Raw genomic sequence first — 13,741 nt, forward strand, 5'->3', positions numbered from 1 at the left:
CAAGTTTAAGTGCACTTACATAGCAGAAGAAGTGAACATGCACAGCAGTTTTACCAAGTTGATCTGGTAAAAGCCATCTGGTCATTATAAAACATTTCAATTTACAAACATTGTCACAAAAAGCCTAAAATAATTATATGTTCTTCGTATATGTATATGTATATGTTTCATTTTTAAATAACCACCCTGCAACGTTCTAGAAACGTTATGGGCTGGTCTAAGGCAAGAAACTCCCACTCCGGCCCTAACTAACAACACTATCTTTACACAAGCTGTCTCACACAAACATCATGCACTCATATATCATGAGATAAAGACATTTAGTAAAAATACAGGAGCAGTAAATCTCTTGATCCTGTAGACAATGTGACAGTAATTGATGTGTAGTTAAATCCATAAAGAGAAGATAATACTCACAGAGAACTAGAGGAAGAGAAATCAACTCCATACTGATCGACTGATGACTGACACTTTGACAAACATTAAACACTCTTTGTTAAAACCTCAAGACTTCCTCTATAACACCACGTACCTCCCCCACATCAGAATTTGTGTCCGAATAGTATTCAAAACTACAATTATTGTGTCACAAGTCATAGTATTTTGCTATGATAGTAAGTTCACCAATAAATAATCTTTAATGTAGGGGAGAGCAGTGTTGGGGGTAACGCATTACAAGTAACGCGCATTACGTAATAATATTACTTTTCTGAAGTAACGAGTAAAGTAACGCATTACTTTATAAATGTACACATTAATATTTGAGTTACTTTTTTAAAAAAGTAATGCCAGTTACTTTTCAGTTTAATTAATTCAATTTAAAAATAAAATAATGTACTGAATTAAACTGAACATATTAACGTAGAATTACGCATTCTGTGCGCCGGAGCGGGAACAGTTTGAGTCAGAAACGGAGATGGCAGGCCAGAGCTTGACATATTTTGCGATCATAAAAAAACACCTGCAAGGCGAAGCCTCAGCCAAGTAAGAAAAACGTCAAGCCTCAGCCAAGTAAGAAAAACGTAAGATTACTTTCCATGAAAAGTAACTAAGTAACGCAATTAGTTACTTTTTTGGGGAGTAACTCAATATTGTAATGCATTACTTTTTAAAGTAACTTTCCCCAACACTGGGGGAGAGCAGGGGTGAAAGTAGGCTACCATTTTGTTCAGAAAAATTTAATATTAAAAGCTAATGTTTTAGAGAGAGAGAGATATTTTGGCTGTGGTACAACGTGTTATTTGAAAAAAATTAATGCTTAAGGAATTTAAAAATGCTTTGTTACTTTGGCCCCCATTCTTCCCTACCTGGATAATCTGGAGAAAATTGATGATAAAGATGAAGGTGTACCAAGTGTGCGTGCTGAGCACCCTTCTGTACGGCAGTGAGGCTTGGACCCTACACACGCAACAAGAGCAAAGACTGAACACCTTCCACATGGGCAACCTCAGAGGACTCCTCGGCATCACCTGGCAGGATCGCGTCTCCAACGCAGATGTTTTGGCTCATGCAGGCATGTTAAGCATGTTCGCCACCCTCTCCCAGAGGCGCCTGCACTGGATCGGACACGTTTGCAGGATGGACGATGGCCGCATTCCAAAGGACATCCTCTATGAAAAGCTCGCCACCGGAATACGGCCAACCGGTCGATCCGCCCTGCCCTACAAGGATGTCTGCAAGAGGGATCTGAAGTCGTGCAACATCAACCCAGCAGATCTCGAAACAGCAACTTTTGACCGCTCGAGCTGGAGTGCAAATGTCATAACCGGCATCAATTAAGCAGGCTGAGGAGAAGAGAGGGATCCAGTGCGAGGAAAGTAAGAGACGCAAGCAGCAGAGTACCCAGCCTATCACGTCTCCCGCCATAGTACCCACCAAGGTCCACACTTGCAGCAAGTGCGCCAGGAGCAATTCAATTGATTCAAATCAATTAAATGTGAGAGGGTGGAGTTTTGTGATGTTTCACTGAAAATTGTCAGTAAAAAAATTAGAAAATGTTACATAATGAAATAATGAATAAAGAAAAGCTGAAACGTAGCTGAGTTGTATTTTGATGTGTGTGTTAATGTGCGTTTAGACAGTAACACTTCTGTTGCACATTAGTATGGTGCATACAGTTTGCTAAGCATTTAATTGGTACTGTAGGACAGGCTTTGCACAGTCTGCCATTTCTATTAAGGGCTGTAAACTATGGAATGCATTACCATCTGTTATTAAGGCAATTTCTGACTTGAAAAAGTTTACTCCAAGGGTTAAGTTGTGGCTAAAGGCAAACCAAATGTGTACCTATTTTTAATTTATTTAGTTTTTTTTTGTGTGTGTGTGTGTGTGTGTGTGTGTGTTGTGTATGTGTGTTGAAGAAGTGTTATCTGTTTTAAAATGTTCTTAGAATTGCCCAACCAGGGACAGGAGTTGAGAATTAGCTATAGCTATAAACTCTTTATGCTCCGCATCAGTTACAGGCTTTGTATTGTAGCTATGTTGCTTGTATGGTCCCTGTCAAAAAAAATAAAAAATAAAAAAATAAATAAATAAAGTAAATCTATAGTATTACAAAACAAAATGAGTACATATACTTTTAAGGCATTGTATATTGGTGAAATTAGATTTATGAATGTTCAAAATAAAATCTACAAATGAAGCGTCACATAAGCTAACGCAGTATATCAAATGTTTGGCTGTGACTTTTTCTTACAGCATTGGATGGAGTAAAACAAATTTTTTTGTCACTAACTGCACATAATAATGGTGGTAGTGGTGACTTTATTTGTAAATTAATTAACTAAATCTATTTGAAGCTGATGAACAACTGCTGTTTCTCACACATTGGTAATACCACAGAACTGAAACTAAAACCACACTGAACTTTATCTCCATCAGACCTCAAATACTGATGTGTGCTGCTAGATGTACCTGTGAACACAGACCTCAGCGATGCTTGAGAAGACAATAATACGGTAACTATGTAGCATTTGAAAAACTGCTCATCCTGGATCATTTGTACATACATAATTAATACCAGAGATCAAGCCTGTTAAGGAATTTTATTCTCAGTAAGCATTTACTTGCTTACTAGATTATACAGTGAGTTAAAAACCTCACTGTATTACTACACATAGAAAGAGGAACCTGAGCTTCTGTGTATATGGACACCAGAATACCTTTGAGCACGTGTGTCAAATACAAGGGCCGTGGGCCAATCTATGTCCGCTGTGCATTTGTATTTGGTCCGCTCAGTGATACAAGATTTTAAATTGATCTTGTACCGCTTCCATTCCCAGCACTGCACTACAGTTTTTCTTTAGCTAACTGACTGTACTCATTAGTGTTCAAAATGTTTATATGCAAGGAAAAGTTAATAGTTTTATTGCCATTGGCAATTTTTTATGAGGCATAACTGTGTTCATGTTGATTTTAAGAGGCCTTAGATAATTAGTTAAATGCAGGTTTTTTTTAACTTATAAGCAGTATTTGGCACAGTTGTCTTTTAGTTTGTATTTGTTATGTCAGCAAGGCAAAGTTTGGCTCTCATGAGTGGAAATTTTCTGATCTGGCCCTCAGCATAAATGGTTTTGACACAACTTACAGGCTTCTTGCAAAGGTGTGAACTTTCAGTCAGTGAAACACTCAGAAAGCACCTCAACAGATCTAGTTAGTTTCATCTATCTCATGTTTAACAATATAACTGTCATTTCCAAAAGTTTTGTAAAGAGAATAAAAATATAGAGTGCAAATTTATGAAGTCATTTAGATTATAGTCAGTGTTTAACTGTAAGAGAAATGAAGCTGATAGAGAAAGTAGAAAGAAAACAAACAGATGTGTATGAGTGTGGTGAGAGTGATAATGCAAGAATTTTGGTTTTAAAATAAGGAAAAGAAATACCTCTGTATCACTACCACAAGTTCCCCATCAGAAAGGGTTTTTAGCACGGGGGGAACAACATGCCTGCGTTCCGCCCTGAAGCCTTAAAATGTCGATTGTTTAGTGTTTTAAACAAGGTTTTGAACCGGTTCACGGAACAAAACCGAAAACCAGAAACTTTTGATGTTTTGCAAGGAACAGAAACGAAACCAGAAACTTTCAAAAAATATATGTTCCGAAACAGAATCGTTTATTGAAAATAATGGTAAACGGTTAATACCGTTATTTTTCCGTTCTTTGACAAGATTTCTGTGCAATATGACTTTGTGAAGTTCACTTGCCACCAGCAAGTAGCCTATTCAAGCCCAAGTCTCTAATGCTCAATCATAAGAGGTAAATATTGTAGGCTAACAAGTATCTTAAGATGTTTGTTGTTTTAACACTAATTAGTTGTGTTACGGATCGCAGGTTTTATTGATTGTATTTTTTATTTATTTATCAATTTTGCTATCCAAAGCGACTTACAGTTGCTATATATGTCAGAGGTCGCACACCTCTGGAGCAACAAGGGGTTAAGTGTCTTGCTCAGGGACACAATGGTGTGTAACAATGGATTTGAACCTGGGTCTCTCACACCAAAGGCGTGTGTCTTATCTACTGTGCCATCACCACCCCTTGAGGCGTGAGTTGGTCCGTACAGATCACGACCCACGGTTCGGCTCATGCAATTCGCGGATTAATACACAAATTTAAACAGGGGTGAAAGTTGATAATTTGCACGTGTTTCAAAAGTTTGAAAATGTTAACACTGAAGTGATTTTAAACAATTTAACAAAAATGCACTAAATTGAGCAAATTTCTGTACGCACAGGCGGTTGAATGTGTCCTGTCCAACTCCAATCGAACATGATTATCCCTATGCCCTCCAAAGATCAGAACTCTTGATGTATAAACTTGAGAGAGAGTTGCGCTACTGTGTCTCATACTGTAGTCCATTAAAATACATTTGGCCAATAAAGCACTGAAAACAACGCAATTTTCACTTAATGTGGAGCGACTGTTTAAGCTGCATCTTCTTCACGAAGCTCCGTTTGGTATTCGTCCTCCGTCTGTGTGTGTGAAGTGACGCTCACACTTGAGCTTAACAGATCTTATACATCAGCTGTGTTTCATGCTAAAGTTTACTGTGTTTTAACATAAAACCTAAAATATATTTAATATCACAGACTTAATGCCATTTTGTAAATACTGTTCTCTTTTTAGATAATTTTATTTAGACTGTGTATTAATTTATCTGGATGCTTGATGATTTAATTATTGCAAATATTACAAATAATTTATTTCTTATGTTTAAATAAAATATGCTCTGTGCAGCCAGTTACAATAGTAAACTAATGATAACAAACCTTTAAACTTCATTGATATGCTGTAATATTGGGAAACATTTTTGGAAGATGTAGGCCTAATGGTGACAGAATAAACAGTTTTACAACAGGACACATTTAATAAAACAAGTAAGACAAGAATGTTATTATTTTGCAAAAGAAACGAAAACATCTCTTATAACTTATTTCTTCCTCTTTAGTTGATGTGTGATGTTTAACAGCTCATTGTGCTGAATCTGAATTTTAACAGGATATTTCACACATTTTAATGCCACTACCTGTTTTCTTACAGCTGCAGATGTGCATTAGTGGCTCTATAATAATATGTATGTGTGAAGTATGTGTTATCCAAAGCTTAAATGTGTCAAATGTTTAGAGTAACAAATAAATGAATGTCACTGTTAATACATAGTCTTTAATACTGGCCCTTCTTCAACACTTAGTTTTTCGAACTTAAGGGGGACATTTCACAAGACTTTTTAAGATGTCAAATAAATCTGTGGTGTCCCCAGAGTACATATGTGAAGTTTAAGCTCAACATATCATATAGATAACGTATTATAGCAAGTTAAAATTGTTTCTTTGTAGGTGTGTGCAAAAATGTGTCGTTTTTGGGTTGTGTTCAATGACATTGCTCATTGTGCAAGTGAGCTGATCTCTGCACTTAATGGCAGTGCCATGGTTGGATAGTGCAGATTATGGGGTGGTATTATTCCCTTCTGACATCACCAGGGCATCCATATTTTAATTACCTATTTTTTCACATGCTTCTGGAGAATGGTTTACCAAAACTAAGTTACTGGGTTGATCTTATTCACAATTTCTATGTTGATAAAAGAATTGGGGACCCAACTATAACAGTTAAACATTGAAAAAGTCAGATTTTCATTGTATGTCCCCTTTAAAATAATGTCTCTAAAATGATTTCAGTGGTAACTCTTCACTGGATGAATTCTACTGCTGCTGCGACCTGAGGAGTCTCATAGCGGCTAAAATACACCGTTCATGAGCCCCATGAGAACAAAGTTTGAGAACCCCTGGTTTAAAAACACTTTCTATAAAGGTCTGTTACATCACATCACAAATACAGTATACACAATAACTGCTACTGTATATCTACTTATGGCCAAAGCAGTGGTAGCTGTGCAAAACAAAACTGAACAAACACACTGATGCCCCTTATTCATCTACAACACAGCACATTTCTGTGTAACAAACACACAACACTATCTGCACACAAGCTCACACAAACATTATTCACTCATATATCATGAGATAAAGCATGAGAGTAGCATGAAAAGATTTAGTAAAAATACAGGAGCAGTAAATGTCTTGATCATGCAGACAATGTGACAGTAATTGATGTGTAGTTAAATCCATAGAGAGAAGATAATACTCACAGAGAACTAGAGGAAGAGAAATCAACTTCATACTGATCTACTGATGAATGACACTTAAGACATTTCACACTGTGATAAACACTCAAGACTTCCTTTATTCACCTTATTTCTGAACGCGGAAGTAAGTGATGTGATGTATTTCCCTTCTTTGTGCGAGACGTCCGTTTCAATAGCCAGCCACTAGAAAACAGTGTGGTGGGTGCCAACCCAGTCTCACGGCAAGTCGTGTTATAGTAACGAAAAGATTGATTTTTTTTTTGTGTTTGATGACACGTTTTTCGTGTCTCTGGAGACGAATGTCTTTTTCGTCCTTCCCAGCACGAATTTCTATCAATGGCTGTTCGTGTCTGTGGCACGACTTTCTTTATCGTGTCATTTTTGTATTTTGTTTTCTCATCGTTGTTTTCTATTTTTTGACCATTGTCGCTTGGGGTTTGGGTTAGAATCACTTTCTGCGACCTCCTAACCCAAACCCCAGCTCTAACCCCAACTTCAGGCGAGAATAGTTTTAAAAGTGGACGAAAAACATGTAGAAACCAATGCAAAAAAATAACATCCTAACGCAAACCCCGGATCTAACCCTAACCCCAAGCGACAATGATTTAAAAATAGGAAACAACAATGAGAAAACCAAATATAAAAGATAAAGAAAGTCGTGCCACAGACACGAACAGCCATTGATAGAAATTCGTGCTGGGAAGGATCAGAAAGACATTCGTCTCCAGAGACACGAAAAACAGCGGAAATTCGTGTCATCAAACACGAATAAATTAATCAAAATTTTTCGTTACTATAACACGACTTCCCGTGAGACTGTGTTGTGGGAGCAGATATAAAACAGGATAAAAACAGCTATGGAATATATTTAAAATATGGTAAATAACACCTACCATGTATGAACCAGAGTGAGGATGAAATGAAGAAGTGTCTTGATATGTCATATGAAAATATTGAATCATTTTGTGTTGTTGCTCAGGGGTAACGGGTCTTCAATGCACAAATATAAAAGCACAGAGACATACCAGTATCTTTACAATGGGAAAGTCAGTCAGGTGTTTGTACATGGATCAAGACTTCCAAAGTTCACCAATGAGTATATACAGTACCTGGATGGTCTGGTGAAAGTTGAGGTGTAGATCTATAAACAAACAATCTTACGGCTGATATTACCCACAACTCATTGTGAGAGGGAGAAGTTTAGTGATGTTTTACCGAAAGATTTATATCACAATTAAATAGTTATTATAGTAAATATTACATAAATAAAAAATTATATATAAAGAAAAGCTGAAATGTAGCTGAGTTGTATTTTGATGTGTTTGACTGTTGATGTGTGTTAAACTTTAGACAATAACTTCTGTTATATGTTGGTATGTTATTTTGCAAGTACGGGTGCACAGATATATCGGTCGATGATGCTTGCTATGGTTCTTAAAGGAGCGGTGAATCAAATATCAAAAATCATCATAGTTAAATGAACATCCTGCAAGTTTCAGAACTGAAAACTTCCGTGCTACTGAAATATAACAGTTTTTGGCACCAAGCAAGTATTACACCCAAGTGTGGAATTCGGAGAAATATGACGTCAAAGTAGAATTGAAGCACCTCCCCGAATTCAAATACAATGACCACTGTTGTAGCCCCGCCCACAGCTTAGCGTGACACACGTGTGTCTCAACAATCAGTAAACATGTCTTTAAAGATTGCCAAATGTAACCAAAATGACTTTTAAATACATTTTTCTGAGAGACTTTTATTTTGACGCGGTGATCTGTTATGATCTACCATGGAAACTGAGTCTTGGGTTGTGGAAGAACCGCGTGGGAACAACACAGAAGCTGAATACTTTAATTCGGAGGCTCGGAACATAACATTAGGAATGCGTGGATAAAGTTTGTTTTTGAAGAAGTTCCAGCTGGCGTGGGGAGTGTTTGATTACTTTGTGTACTGCGGATTCATTTGTAAAGAAGCAAGTCGATGCTGGATTTGCAGGGAGACTGTGATTAAAAGCACCACTAATATTGAATCTGCCATAAATGACACAGCAGTAACGTATACACAGTAAGTACATTTACCTTTATTTAAGTTACTGTGTTTCAGTGAAATGGTTTCACTATTGCTTTGTTAGAAGAGATCGCTGGATATGTCTGTTGTAACATCCGTGTCTTAACACGTATGTTTGACTGTTTTAATTTACTAAAAACATTAAACGATAAATAAAGGTACAACACTTAACAATACGACTGTAATATAACGATAGAAATATACAAAGTTAGTGATAAGGAAGGACTTACCAGCCACAATTTAGATTCTGATGCTCTGAACGCGAGAGCGATTTGAAATCAGCCTCCTCCGCAAGATTTCTCGCGGTACTCTGACGCTGATGGTGCTGCGTAAAGTTGAGCACACTTTAAAAAAGCAGCTGAACTCGACAGAACTGCGCCTCGTCCATTAATTGTATATTAGCAGGACGATTTATCTCCTACTTCTCAGCGTGAGAAATACAAAGTCGTGTGAACTGACTGAAATGCGTGTGTGTCAAGGTGAATGCGTGAGACTTGAGAGCCCTGATTAGATGTATTTCCATTCACATACCTAACAACTGCTGAACAACGCCGACGCACAGTCCTCATCTTTTCCATCACTCTCTCGCCTGTACTATTGTAACTGACTGGAAAACTGAAGTTTTGCCAAACTTGTGATCTTAAAGAGGCCGGCGGAGCGTCTAACTCTTGTGGAACACCACTTGCCATCCTCGCTATCGCTGCTCACTAACTGACTGGCCCGGCGTCGACCTTACAAAAAACTGCAGAGTGCCAGAATGTAGACGGGCTCTGATAGAGCGCCTACATAGGTGGAGCTCGACTGCATCGGCACCAATCAGAGCTTCAGAGCTAAAGCGGGGCAACAGCTTTCCATAAAGCTGTCCATAAAGAACCCGCGTATCTAACAGTAGTTCCGCATTACATTAATTATTTTGCACGCAAGGTTTTTTTTTATTTTCATACCGTGTATTCTCCGTTTAAATTCATGCACCGAACCGTGACCCCCGTACCGATTCGGTTCGAAACGAATACATGTACTGTTCCACCCCTACCGCTTACTGTGTTTTATACAGTTATTTTAGGCAAGTTGCGTTTGAACAGTCCAACACTCAACAAAGCTTTTTTTATCATATAATTGTGGTATGTAACGTTACGTGTATCTAAGATCAACCTCACAAGCACAATAGAAATATACGAAGTTATTGATAAGGATTTATCAGCCGCAGTTTAGATTCTGATGCGCGCTTACTGCATTGTATACGGTAATTTAGTCACGTAGTGTTTAAAGTTTTGTTTCTACTTTACTATACGTATTGTCATTTATGTGTATCATCTTTAGCACCCAGAATCTTTTGTGGCTCAAACATATATGTGTTCGGCTGCTATTTTTACACATAAATGTTTTTGAAACATGTCCCCACATGTAATGACGGTGAATGAAGCTGTCCAATCATAGCAGTGGGCATTTACGTCCAGGTCTTCAATGCGGCCCACCCCTTCAAACGAACCATTTCTCCAGAGAGCCACTAATCCATGTTACAAAATAGTGTATAACTTATTGTTTTTTATTTTTTTTAATGTAAAATCACGCGACCATCATAAGTAGACATCAGATAACAGTATAAAACAATAAAATCGACAAATTAACAGCCCCTTTAATGAATTATGATGAAATGCTGCTACATTCAAAAGCCAGAGGGCGCGCTCTCGTGCAGAAACTCAATATGCGCTGCAGACGAAAAACCATACACACCCAGCTATGACACGCAGCTCCAGATATGGCTTAACCATATATTTATATTGCTGTTCTTCAAACCTTTTCAGGTATTTTTTTATATTTATGTACAATGATTATGTTTGTTGAGTGTTGCTTTTTCAAATGCAGGTTATAAACGATTCAAACTAACATTGATTTCAGATTAATAAGGACTTATTGATCAAAAGCCGTAGTACATGAAATAGCTGTGCATAATATCAACTGTGCAATTCAGAATAGCTATAGGCCAGGTATAATTAGTGTATATCAGCATTTATTGTCATATGCCTAGTTTTAAGTTAGTATTTGCGTACTGTTTTGCTGAGCATATAAAAATATGAAGTATACTTTCACATAACAAAATGAGTACAGTAGGTGAACTGCGATGTAGCATACATGAATGTTCGACAATAAATCTTACAGCATCGGATGGTGTAAACCAACATTTATTTGTCACTAACTACACATAATAATGGTTGTAGTGGTGACTTAATTTGTAAATTCATGGACTAAATCTAGTTGAAGCTGATAAACAACTGTTGTTTTTCACACATTAGTATAAACCACAGAACTGAAACTACAACCACAATGAACTTTATCTCCATTAGACCTCTAATACTGATGGGTGCTGTGAACACTAAGATTTGTAACTAATTTCAGCTTTTGTACTCATCACTGTAACTTGTATGAGAGTGTTGGTTGCCCTTCTTTGCATAATCGCAGGTTGGAGCATTGGTATATTTTTTTTATAAGGCCATACTGTGTAGACTGACTTCTTATGTATGCTCTCTCCTGATTCATAAAGTCACTACCGGGAAATGTAATCTTAGAATAAATGGACAAATCATGTATGACATTCCACAAACGCAAACTGTTTTCGGTGAAAGTGCCTTTACATTTTTTTGCTCCATCATCCTGGTATAAACTGCAGAAACATCTTTAATTAGACTATCCACCAACATTGATGCAGTTTAAAATTAGGATAAAGGATTACTTGAGTACTATGCACATGTGCTGCTACTAAGTGATGCTGGTGATTATGTGAAGATTATGCTAATTTGACAACTTTTTTTTTCTTTCTCTCTGTTTTATGTTGTCTGTTTTTGCTGTATATTTTAAATATGAAACTTTTGTAGGCCTACTGCTATCTTGGCCAGGACTGCCTTAAAGAGATTCTGAATCTCAATGGGATTTTTTCCTGGTTAAAGGTGTAATTTTTAGAAGGATCTCTTGACAGAAATGCAAAATAATATACAAAACTATATTATCATGGGGTTTATAAAGACCTTTTTATAATGAACCGTTATGTTTTTATTACCTTAGAATGAGACGTTTTTATCTACATACACAGAGGGTCCCCTTACGTGGAAGTTGCCATTTGGTGACGCTATGTTTCTACAGAAGCCCTTAACAGACAAACTTTTTTACTAAGTTGTCTCCGACAATGACATGTTTTTCCGGTGGCGGCTACCGTAGCTTCTCTATGCGTTTCAAAAGCAAGGGGTGAGCAGTGGACTGAGCCATTGGTTGCAATTCGCAACCTCACCACTAGATGCTGCTAAAATTTACAGACTGCACCTTTAAATAAAGGTTAAATAAAAAATAAATATCTAGCATTTGAACAACTTCTCAGCATCCATCATTTCTTCTACAAATATGAATGATACCAGAGATCAAGCTTATTGAGGAGTTTGATAAGCATTTACTGGATTATACATTGAGATATTCAGTATCTATATTAGTCCGATATTGGCGAAAATGGCAGGATCTAATATTGTAGAAACCGGGGAGTAAAATCCAATCAGATACCAACACGGACCTTAACTTGGTGTAACGACATAAAACGCGACATAAGCAACATGCCAGAAAGTGCGGTGAGTAGAAACCGAAGCTAAAGCACAAGCAACAGATCTGTCCGTCCTTATCATGTCCACTGTTTGGAGTTATTTTACAGTCACGGAAGAAAAAAACAAAGCCGAGTGCAATATATGGCAGGCACCCACTGCAATTTCTTTACGTCTTATGGGACACTTGAACCAAATATTTTAGTTTACATCCAAGTCTCTTTTCATTTAGGAGTTAAAGAGTTAAACATTGAGACTACACTGTAGTAGTGTCTGCCATTTATGGTTTTATTGCATCTACAGTGATATCAAATGTATTATGCTTAAAATCTAATTTGTGAGTGCCTCACATTTTGTAATGGAGGTCCTATTTTATGTTAATCATACTTAAGTTATGGTTTACTTTACACATTTACTTAACATTTGTATGGCTAACAATAGTCAAAGAAAAGAGATTTATGTTTGAGACGATAACTCACCTCATCGTTTACTTTGGGGTACGTACCTTTACTGTATCATTAACATGTAATTATACACACTTACACACCAAAGGAAATGTAAAAACGTGAATCGGACAATAGGGGCTCTTTAATAAAACTTTGTTAATGTTTTAATGTTTTTGACTTCAGGCTCCAGCAAGACAATAAACTAATATTTTAACATTGATGCACATTTAAAATACATTTTAGTTACAAAGAGTTGTGCTTGATGATTGACAACTGAGATCCTGGTCCCTGTTAAGGAGATATAAGCTGTTACTTTACTAAGTGATCTGACTTACAATTCTGACAGTGAAACAGACAAACACATCTCAGAGAGAAACAAGAACCATAGAGACCACAACACCATAGCAACAATTTTACAACAGCCTAGAAACCACATAGCAGCTCACTAAAAGTAACCAAAGCAGCTCCTATAGCAACCACAACAACGTGACACAGAGTCCCCCCCCCAAAAAAAAGAAAGTTTCCTACCCAAAAGTTTCAGTCACATCTGATCAGCAGAATATCATAAAGTAATGACAGAAAAGTTTTCAGGTAACATTTAAAATAAACAAATTATGATTGTGAGTCAAACTGAATGTTGTGAGGAGAAACTGAGAGATGAAGAAGCTGCTGGAGTTCATCATCATCATCCTCCTCTATAAATGAACAATAATCTAGTTGATGACTGTGTGTTGTTCATACTCAGATTGTGTTCAAATCTCATATCGCTTCATCTTTACTCTCATCTGTGTTACGGTTTTTAGATTCTCTCTGTTTGATAAACTTTATTAAACTCACACAGACCAAAACCAAGATGTAAGAGATCATGAACAGCGCTTTACTTTCATCTACAGCTGATACAGAGAAATAAATGAATGAGGAAAACCAAACTTATTACCTTTATAAAACGAAATAAATGTGTTGAGTAGCAAGATATGTATAAAGGCTAGATGTCTAGCCCGGC

The 13,741-nt window shown here is 37.0% G+C and overlaps 1 protein-coding gene across 1 annotated transcript in view; it reads right to left on the reverse strand.

Moving 5' to 3' along the window:
* The window catches only part of LOC141362847 (Fc receptor-like protein 5), a 41,502-nt gene extending 41,425 nt beyond the window's left edge, over positions 1–77 (reverse strand). The window contains exon 1 of the mRNA XM_073865105.1: positions 55–77. Coding sequence (XP_073721206.1) covers positions 55–77 — 23 coding nt within the window. The remainder of the gene's footprint in view (positions 1–54) is intronic.
* Between the last annotated feature and the right edge of the window lie 13,664 nt (positions 78–13,741).

The sequence above is a fragment of the Misgurnus anguillicaudatus genome, unplaced genomic scaffold, assembly GCF_027580225.2.
Source record: "Misgurnus anguillicaudatus unplaced genomic scaffold, ASM2758022v2 HiC_scaffold_29, whole genome shotgun sequence".
NCBI lineage: Eukaryota > Metazoa > Chordata > Actinopteri > Cypriniformes > Cobitidae > Misgurnus > Misgurnus anguillicaudatus.